Here is a 10889-nt window from a genome sequence, read left to right as displayed (position 1 = left end):
CGACACCGTGGGGTCTGGGGAGGGTAGAGTGTACGCAGACCTTACTCCTACCAAGGTAGAACGGCTGTTTCCGAAAGACCCTCGGCTCAATGAAAATCATAAAAAGAGGTCAGATAGGCTAAGAAATTCAAAGCGATATGGAAATGCAAATAACGAAAGCGACACAGATAAGATAGAATAATCAAAGTACAGGAAATAACAGATAATAGCAGAAATCATAGCACAAGAAATTCTACTGCGATAATGCGCCTACTAATAAAAGCCAGATGCAAAATGAAAATTGAATTACAATCCTAAAGAAACCCAGAACGAAGCGGAATCTCTATCAGAAAGCCAGATGCAAGATGAAAATTGAATTACAATCCTAAAGAAACCCGGAACGAAGCGGAATCTCTATCAGTTAACATAGTTATCAGCCACCTGCAACAGCACTGTCCATGAACTTTTTTCTGTTCCTTTTGAAAAATACACAACTAAATCCTAGAAGAAGATGTTAAGCAGGATACCACTTTCAAACAATTTGGACGACAAAATACACTATAGATTTATCGCCCAAATTTGCCACTACATTGGACGTTAGGTCTAGCAAAGATATAAGATGCTCCAGCAATCCAGATGTCAATTTTGCAACGATGTGAATTAAACTATTAAAGAAAATCAAAGACCGCTATTTAATTATTTACCAGATTCATACTACTTGAACGTAGCTAACAGACCTTTTGCCCAAATCATAAGAGATGAAGGAATGAAGATCTACAACAGCTGAATATGGAGACAGGCCTGAGCACTATGAAGCAATCAACAATAGAATAAGGAAGATATAGCAATATGCAAACAAGACAGCTACCTTCAGAAAACACTCGCCTGTACCCCTCCACTTGTGATTTGACATGGCTACCACCCATTTGTAAGTCCATTTCTTTTTCTCTAGCCTGTCGACCTCTTCTTTGGATAACTTGTGATCCAAATGAGAGTGAAATGAGCTGCAAATGGGTTAACAATCATCATAACTTCTTCTAACTTACAAAATCTTTCATCAACCGTCAAACTTTTTTTTTTGATAAGGTTAATTTTATTTTATTTTTTCCTGAGAGGGTAGCATTTTATTTAAAACCAAAAAAAGGCAGTGAAGCCATAATTACAGAGAATGTGAGCAAACTAATCTATGCAAAAATTGCTCTATAAAGACTCCAATGATAGCATTAGAGCCTCAATATCCTCTATGTACTCCTGTTTACACAAATGAAAAGCAAAATACAACTAAGCTTTATCTTCTGGATTGGGTTACTCTTCCCAAGTAAGATTTCATTAAAGAAGACAGTATGGAGCTGATACTTTAAAATTACTTTTTGGGGGGGCAGGGGGGGAGAAGAAATAAAAGGAAGCTAGACGTGATTACACCAAATTCCTAAATGTTTTCTAGCAAGTCTAGCACATCATGTTAATTCAGACAGTATTCCGTCCTTCCAGAAATACAAGTGCTACAGGCAGTTAAATTTTATAATCTGGATTTGCTCCATAGTGCCTTCGAAACATCTTTTGTTCCTTTCTTTCTAAATAGTTCATGTTATGCATAAAGGAATTGATCTCTAGATTTTCTTCAATAAGCCACCTGGGTAAGCTGTTTCCCATCATTCAAGTACTTCATAATGTTTTCCTTAACAACTACTAGTATATCTCTACACCGGTTATATTTATCATTCAGTACCACTCGATTCAAGTAGAACTCATGAGCAATGAGACGCACATCTTAGTTCCTTGCCCCACCTAAGCACAACTTAAGAGAGGTGAAGTGCCCTCCCTAGAGGAGGAGACATGTGCATTATATCAAGAACATAGTCCAACATACTCATGAAACATAAACAAGTGAACAAATACAAGTACTGGAACATGAAAGGAAAATTTTTAAAAAAAAAAAAGGCAACAAACTCAATCAAAACTAGTCAGACCTTGTGCTTGCACAAGCGCCTCTTGTAGGTTGACCATTTACTCTCAATTCTTGTTCTTCATCTGAACCAGAAGCCTCTGAATTGTCATCGTCAGTTTCAGTACCTCCAATCCGTCCCACAGGGTTTCCCAAACCACCTTGATGTAGACTAGCACCAGGTTCGCTAAGTCTAGAAGCATCACTATCACTACCTATTTCCAAACATAACATTGAAAGGGAAAAAAGGACAAACTAATCAGTAGACGCTATTTCCACAAATAGATATATGCAAAAACGAACAACATCATATCCAGTATATTCCCACATAGTGGGGTCTGGGGAGGGTAGAGTGTACGCAGACCTTACCCCTACCTTAGGAGGTAGGAAGGCCGTTTCCGATAGACCCTCGGCTCAAGAAAAGGTGCCAAGACAACAGTAATAATAGGTAGTAATAGCAACATATAATAAGATAAATGACGACAAGCAAGCTATATGAGAGATCTAGAAAAAATAAGCGAGTGAACAAAGATAATGATACTCCTAATACGGAAAAGAAATCCTCCCAGCCCCCTCCTAGACCTCTACCCTGATACTGGACCTCCACACCCTCCTATCACCGGTCATGTCCTCGGTAAGCTGAAGTAGCGTCATATCCTGCCGAATCACCTCTCCCCAGGCCTTCTTTGTCCTACCCCTCCCTCTCTTCAAGCCCACCACCTAAGTTACTAGGACTCTTCACTTTCGGTGCCGCACCCGTGTCGACACGACAAGGGTATGGATATGGGTTCCGTACCCGATCTAGTCAACCGCTTTTCGGTACTTTGACCAAAATCAACGAAGAAATTCCGGACAGATCCAATGATTTCTAAAATCAAAACAAAAGCTGAGATGGACTTAAAGAAAATGGAATACTTGTATATTGAAATTTCTCTGTCACTCAGAAAATGGAATACCTTGTATATTGAAATTTCTATGTCACTCCTTTTCCTTTTATCTCCTTCCGGGATTCTCCTCTTGATCAATATTTTCTCCCCATGTTTTCCACATAATATCTCATAATTTAGGTTTTATAGTTCTAATTTTACATATTTCAATTATTTTTAGCCGAATCCCCGCACCCGTATCCATACCTGGATCCTTATCCCCGAATCTTAGAATATAGATCATGAAGGATCTGACCTCTAAATCCGCACCCGTATCGGACACCCGCACCCGAGTCCGAGTAACTTAGGCCACCACTGCCAGCCTCTCACACCTCCTCACTGGTGCATCTTCACCGCACATGGCCGAACCATCTCAACCTCCCTTCCCGCATCTTATCCACCACAGGAGCCAGACCCACCTTGTCCCGAATCACTTCATTCTGAATCCTATCTCTTCTGGTATACCCGCACATCCATATCAGCATCCGCATCTCTGCTACCACTGGTGCATCTTCACCGCACATGGCCGAACCATCTCAACCTCCCTTCCCGCATCTTATCCACCACAGGGGCCAGACCCACCTTGTCCCGAATCACTTCATTCCGAATCCTATCTCTCCTGGTATACCCGCACATCCATATCAGCATCCGCATCTCTGCTACCTTCATTTTTTGGACATGAGCTTTCTTAACTGGCCAGCATTCCGTCCCATACAACATAGTCGGTCTAACCAACACTGTGTAGAACTTTCCCTTTAGTATAGGCAGCACATTCTTATCGCACAACCCCCCAATGCGAGCATCCATTTCATCCATCCAGCTCTAATACGATGTGTGATATCGTCATCAATCTCACTATATTCCCTTGGATGATCGACCCCAAATACTTGAAACTTTCTTTTCTTCGGGATGACCCGAGCATCTAGCTGCACGTCCTCATCCTCTACCTGAATCACCTCACTGAACTTGCACTCTAAGTACTCTGTCTTCATCCTGCTTAACTTGAAACCTTTAGACTCCAGGGTCTGTCTCCAAACCTCTAGTCTCACGTTAACGCCGCTCCGCGTCTCGTCAATAAGCACAATGTCATGTGCAAACAACATGCACCACGGCATCTCTCCTTGAATGTGGCGCGTCAGTGCGTCCATCGCCAAAGCAAACAAAAAGGGGCTAAGAGCGGACCCCTAATGCAGGCCCATCTTAACTGGGAAGTGTTCTGAATCACCTCCAACCGTCCTCACCCGGGTCTTGGCTCCATCATACATGTCCTTAATCGCTCTAATGTAAGCTACAGGAACACCTCTAGCTCCCAAACATCTCCATAGTACCTCCCTTGGGACTTTGTCGTAAGGCTTTTCTAGGTCAACAAACACCATGTGCAAGTCTTTCTTCTTATCCCTATACTGCTTCACCAACCTCCTCACAAGGGGAATGGCTTCTGTAGTCGAACGCCCTGACATGAATCCGAACTAGTTCTCCGAAATAGACACTATCTTCCTCATCCTCGCTTCCACCACTCTCCCAAATTTTCATCGTATGGCTCAACAGCTTGATAACCTATGGTTGTTGCAGTTCTGGATAACCCCTTTGTTCTTGTACAACGGGATCATGGTGCTCCGTCTCCACTCTTCAGGCATCTTCGCCGTCCTAAAAATAACATTCAACAACCGCGTAAGCCACTCCAACCCTCCCCTGCCCGCATTCTTTTAAAATTCTACAAGAATTTCATCTGGCCCGGTCGCTCTCCCTCCGCTCACCTTACGCATAACCCCCTCGACCTCCTCAATCTTGACCCGCCAACAGTACCCAAAATCGCAGCGGCTCTCTGAGAGCTCCAATTCGCCTAATAAAACGTTCCGGTTCCCCTCTTCGTTCAAGAGTTTATGAAAGTAAGTCTGTCATTTTCATCTAATATGGGCATCTTCCACCAAAACTTCGCCTCCCTCGTCTTTGATACACTTCACTTGATCCAGGTCCCGAGCCTTCCTCTCCCTCGCTTTGGCTCGCCCTGCCTTTTTCCCCAGTTCTTCATACAACCGTCCAAACGCAGCAGTATTAGCCGCTGTAACCGAGCAGCCCAAAATAAGGCTCCACCACAAGTTGGAAAACTAGTTCATTCACTAATCACTGAAGGGAAAAAAATGCTCACAAATTCATACATAACAAAACCGGGCTATATCTCTACTTTAAATTATCTCATTGTCTCCCTTTTTTTAGCTCAGAAAGAAGGTTCGAAATCAAAGAGAAAGAGACAGAGGACGAGGGGGAGAGAAAATAGGGGCTTTCTTTATCTATTACTTCCCATACTAATACTCCTATGACCTTGCGGCCATAGAATAGAAACATGAGATTTTCGGGAGCAAAATTAACAGTTTTTAGCTATATCTGTGAGTAATATTTAAAGCACTAGTAGGAATCTCTTTGGAAATAAAATAATGATTCATTCTCTACTGCTTAATTTTATAAGTGCAGCCAAGTATCATTTTTTGATAAGGAAGTTCATGAATCTTAAAATTTGTCCCTTTTTTGATCACTAGCTAAATAATTAACCAAATTGTTTTAAGACAAAAACATAAAAGAAGAAAAGAGAACTCTGTTACTCCACCATGCAGTTTAGGGCCCGTTAGGTAATATATACCATTTCATTATTTGCAAATACTCACGCATATAGTATTTGAACTTCAAATGGAATACTGAAAATACCAATTTGCTGATTTGAAGGCGAAGTGACATCCATGGCCAAACATAACTTCAACTTCCAAGCACTTTTTTTTCAGTTTCAACGTCAAATACTCTCTTTTTCAACTTCAACTGAAATATTACCTAAACAACTACTAAAACTCATAAGAAACTCTTCTGTTCTCTCCGCATAAAACAATTAAGACAAGAAAGACACTCCCAAATCTTACTTATCACATTGGTTCGTCAAGGAAAATACCAACTATGTACACAAAATTTAGCATGTATTGTATATCAGTAACCCATAAACCCAACTGACACCAAGTGACAAAAGCCAGGAGCAGCAAGTCATTTTTTACTAGAAAAGTAAATACTAAACCCGCAGGAAATGATATTATTAGGATCGAGTTGAAAACCATAACTCTTTGTGTTGCATCAATAGGAAAAAGAATCCTAAAGTTATTGATCTAGCAGCAAGACATTTAACACACTCCAGTTCTTTGAGAAAACAAGAAACCCCAGTTGACATAAAGATATATCTCTCCATAAAAATAGTCCCTCTCGAATCAATATTTGGTCGCCTACTTAATAAGTCTCCATTTTAAAGCTTAAGCTGGACAGTTACCAGTTTCAAAAAAAAGCTTAAGCTGGAAAAAAAAACTATGATGAACTGACAAGAAAGGATAAAAGGTTGTGCTGGTGCCTGCAATCTAAGTTCTTCGTGAATACAAATGGCACGCTGAAGACCCAAGCTTTGCCTCTCTTAATGGTCTTAACTACTCAAATATCAAGTATAATCTACTGAGGATGATAAACTTAGCTAAGAAGAAGCAGTGTTATTAAAGGCGCGCTTAAGCCCTGAAGCGAGGCTCAAAGCATGTTGAGCGCTTCGCCTCGCTTTATGTGCGCTTCAGTGTCATCATCAAGGCTCTAAGACATTCTTTTCCTTGCCAAAGAGCCTCTCTTGAAAACGTGACAGTAGAAAATGATATTTAACTTTATCGTAATTTCTTACAATATATATATATATATATATATATATATATATATATATATGTACTTTTGCACCACTGTGCCTTTTTTCATTAAAGCCCACGCTTTATTTGCGCTTTGCGCTTAAAGCCCCAGGCTCACCTTAGAGCTTTTTTGCGCTTTTCGCTTTTGATAACATTGAGAAGCAAAAGGTCCAACCTAGTTAGAGATCAGTTATAAAGTAAATGTTCAAAGAAAAATTCAGATCAGCTGTAAAGTTGACACATTTATTAAAGACCATTAGTTTCCAATCTCACTTATATGCGTTAAAAGTCCTAGTCTCTCACTAAATAACTTCGAAGCAGCAATGACCGTCTAAAGAAACTCAAAGACTGTGGAATATAATAGCAAATAAAGAACATGAAACATCCAACAATAAATTTCGATAACTAAAGCATCAGGCAATAACTTTTTTTCTGATAAGGAAAACATCAAGGAATAACTTCCACAACAACGAAGAGTAAAATGCAAATTCCAACTAGTCCTTAAGGCCTTACCTTCATTGCCATCATCAGAGGCACCATGAGCTTCCTCAACATTGTCTCCACTTTCTTCTGAGTCTGTGTTATATTCTCCTCGTTTCGTCCTAAAATTGCACCCAATTCACCCATTATCATGATATAATCTGAGTAGCTTCATGGTTCCAAAATACATGACAATAGGATCAACACGTGCTACAACCATTAGAATCCTTTGCTTCAAAGAAGGTTGTAACAATGCAAAAACAATTCAGCAATCATAAAGAACTTAATAAATGGAGCGGAATCATATTGTGTGCTTGAGGCATACTTACTGTTGACTACACACACAAGTACTGGAGACGACCCCCACCCCCACCCCCCACACAAAAAAACCCCATACTTGCACAACCTCCAGCCCACTGAAAGCAGACCATTTGTTTACAAGTATTCATATTCAATCCAATACCTACGAGTTTAACCCCTGGAAGATCCCACATGCTGATAGGCCTAGTTATTGTTGTTTTACATAGAACATAACTAATTATTTGCAAAATCATTATCCCTCATAAAAAAGACAGAGAGAGCACGAGGTCCTCATGAATCATGATGTGCAACAAGCCTGATCATTTCAGGTTGAACATACACCTCGAAGCAATAATAATTTTTCTTCATTTGTTTATCAAGCCTAATAGTTGGATAGGGTACATAGTATGAAAATCTATGAGTTCCTTCACATCAGAAAAGACTTCCTTGCATGAAGTAGTTCAAAAATGTCGACTTTGCTTTAATTTAAAGAATATAGAGCTCGGTAGTTCAACATAAAAAGCAAAACCAAATACACAAAATTAAAGTAACTAATTGACACTTCAAGAAATCATGATCACAAGTATTTAATAGATACAAGCATTTAAAACAATACTTACGAGAAGTCGCAATTTTTTTTATTACCTCAACGACTCCAACAAACTATCATACATTGTTGGCTCCTTATAAGCCATAACATCTTCTTCCTCATTTTGTGCTTCCGCTTCTTCCTCCGAAGCTATCTCTGAGTTTTCTTCTCCTGAATCATCTATTAACCACCACCCACCCCAAAAACAATAAAAAAATAAAAAAAATGGGAACTTTTGGCAAATAACAGAACACAAACAAAGGAAAAATCGTTTTTATTTTTTTATTACACTCGTTATCCCATTCCATCTATGGCTACTATTATTAGGCCAGCAGTTTCTTCACGATCATTTTCAATTATAACTTTTTAAATATTTCTAATATTTCGAAACTAACTTCAATATTATTTCCAAAACTTCAACTTGTCACAAGGTGGATCCAAGATTTGAACTTTATGGGTTCAGGATGCCACTGAACCCACTGACCAATTGAGTTATTGAGTTCGAAATTTAATATTTGTACATATTTAGTAGATTGCACATATAAACAATTTGAGTCAAAGCTACTAGGTTCAGCTTAACCCATAGCTTATATTTTCCATCCGCTCCCCGTCACCAGGGGCGGCTTCACGAAATTGGTGACCTAATGCTAAACCTCAATAAGAGGCCATAAATTTGTTTAATAAATTCTATACGTATATATGTATTTGATTTTTATTTTTATTTTTTAGGCAAAAATCCCTTACCAACAAGCCAAATTTTTATCCATCGAAATTTTTGAAACTGACTAAAAAGGAAAGAATGTCACATAAATTGGCACGGAGGGAGTAAGACTTTTGGGGTGTCCAATTTTTGGGGCCTAACACATTTGCTTTCCCATTGAGCCGGCCCTGCAACGGTCACTAGTAGTACCACTACACTAACACTAATTATTCCTTAGTAACATTGTTTACAATATACTGTATATATATATATATTATTTAGAAAACTATATTGAAATCAGCATTATGGTATGAATGAGTTTACCTGAGGCACTTGGAGAGGGGTTTCTATTGAGCTTTTCTTCTCTACTATAGCGACCATTTTTCTTCACATTCTGACTCTTCGCTGAAGGCTTCTCTTCATATCTTCTCTTCATACCTTTCCACACACAAAAGAAAGAAAGAAACAAAACAGATAAGTAAAAGGCTTACACCATATGCTAATATCTTGAGTAGATGTAGATTACAGCAGTGACCCAATTTAAAATGGCAAAAGGGAAACAGGCTAATGTTTAACTTAAACTAATACACACTCAGCTAAGTAGATCAGATGAGCTTATGGTAATGCTAAACACTTTGAAGCTCATTTTTCTTAATTACCAGCTGACCTTGACAACATATTCTAGTCAAATAAGGAAGGCAATTGCCATATTTTAAATTATGGTTACCATGACACAAATGACAAACAAGGCTCAAGTCAAACCAACCACTACAGAGGCACAAAAGGTAAATATGATCATGCTGAGCTAATATGAAAGAGACACCATACTGAAACAACATTCACTTTTATATTAAACTACTAAGCATCTAAATAAACATATACAATTGTATCAACAGGATTTCTGCTAAACTAGCACATGGAATAAGAATAAACCTAAACTAATATGTGATATCATATAAAGGCATAGCCAGGCAAAACCACAGGTCAATCTGATGCCCAACTAGCCAAAAGCTTGACATGTATGGCACAACTAAGCAGCTGAACTAATCTGTGACCAATCATTATTGAGCAGACAAACCATACTTAAGCTACTATAAGCTAAATAGCATATGGCTAACCAAAACAAGACATAAAGTGAACCACTGCAGAACAGCTAAAAAGGTAAGCACATGCACATAATTAACAAACTACAAACTAATATATAGAACTAATCAAATGAAGACTAAATAATCAATGTAGACCTAACTAACACCTGATTAGCCCGAATTGATGCAGAACATAGAGCTGAACAACTACGGTACTAGAAACGGGATTACCCTAGGCTTAATCATACATAATGCAACTGAAACCACTACGAACAGGAACTGAAACATAACTAACCAAACAAATCACATAAGTAGTTTAAAGCGCTCAAACAATTACCGAAAATTAACTAAGGGAGGTGAATTACCTTCTTCGGGTGCAGCGAAGTGAGGCTTTGAGTCTCCGATCTACCTCGAAACACCACGAACTTCCGAGTTGGTATCACTTGGATTCGAAGCAGTAAAAAAAAAAGGAAAAAAACGTCTGGTATGTTTTTTTCGATATTAATCGATATTATGACTGCTAAAAAAACAAACTAATTCAGCGGCTGAAGAACTCAATATTACCTAGTTCTTGGGAAATTTCATGAATCCAAAAAAAAATCCCCCTTTAAGCAGATTAGGAAGCAAATATTTATAGGGGGTTAACTAGCGTTTTGCTTGTGAAGAAGAGAGAGAAGAGCGTGGGGGACATAGGTAAGTGGAAGGGAGCGGCGTGGGCAAACGGCGGTGGTGGGGACGAAGAGATGGTGGAGAGGCGCGGATCAGAGAGGAAAGGGGAAGGGGGGAGGCGCGAAAATGAGGGAAAGGGAAAGAGGATTAGGGCAACTAAAAAAAATAAGTAGATTGGGCCGGGTCGGGTGAAAATTAAAACGGGTATGGGCTGCTGATGTTGAATGAATAGCGGGCTGAAAAATGTGGGCTGAGTAGTGAATTAAAGTGTGGACTGGTTTCGCGAATTAGGCTTTAGCCCAAATAGTTTTAGGATTTAATTATGGACTGAATTAACACAGACTAAATATTACTTAATATAAAATATGTAATTATTAATACTTAGATAAAAAATATGATAAAAATGTGAATTATAATAATATTGGTAACATAATAATAATTAGTACTGTAATAGAATAGTGAAACGCCGGTATTGATAAGAAGCTAATAATTATAATAAAAATATATTTTTTTAAATTTTC

General features: G+C 38.8%; 1 protein-coding gene across 3 annotated transcripts; it reads right to left on the bottom strand.

Annotated features, from left to right (window-relative positions):
- Positions 1-16: 16 nt before the first annotated feature.
- On the bottom strand, positions 17-10509 carry LOC132625802 (protein NUCLEOLAR FACTOR 1-like). 3 transcript variants are annotated; one of them, XM_060340369.1, is made up of 7 exons: positions 10065-10509; positions 8939-9052; positions 7971-8094; positions 7059-7147; positions 1950-2139; positions 848-983; positions 17-787 (listed from the first exon to the last, which is right to left on the bottom strand). In XM_060340369.1, the coding sequence occupies exons 2-7, from the start codon at positions 9048-9050 to the stop codon at positions 689-691; spliced, it is 750 nt and encodes a 249-aa protein (XP_060196352.1). In that variant the 5' UTR covers positions 9051-9052; positions 10065-10509; the 3' UTR covers positions 17-688. The 3 variants fall into 3 exon arrangements, with proteins under 3 accessions (XP_060196352.1, XP_060196354.1, XP_060196355.1); XM_060340371.1 differs by having other exon boundaries at positions 739-780; positions 10065-10508; XM_060340372.1 differs by having other exon boundaries at positions 739-762; positions 10065-10508.
- Positions 10510-10889: the final 380 nt, after the last annotated feature.

Source organism: Lycium barbarum, unplaced genomic scaffold, assembly GCF_019175385.1.
Source record: "Lycium barbarum isolate Lr01 unplaced genomic scaffold, ASM1917538v2 unchr_scaffold_99, whole genome shotgun sequence".
NCBI classification, from domain to species: domain Eukaryota; kingdom Viridiplantae; phylum Streptophyta; class Magnoliopsida; order Solanales; family Solanaceae; genus Lycium; species Lycium barbarum.
This window is presented reverse-complemented; position numbering and strand designations above follow the sequence as displayed.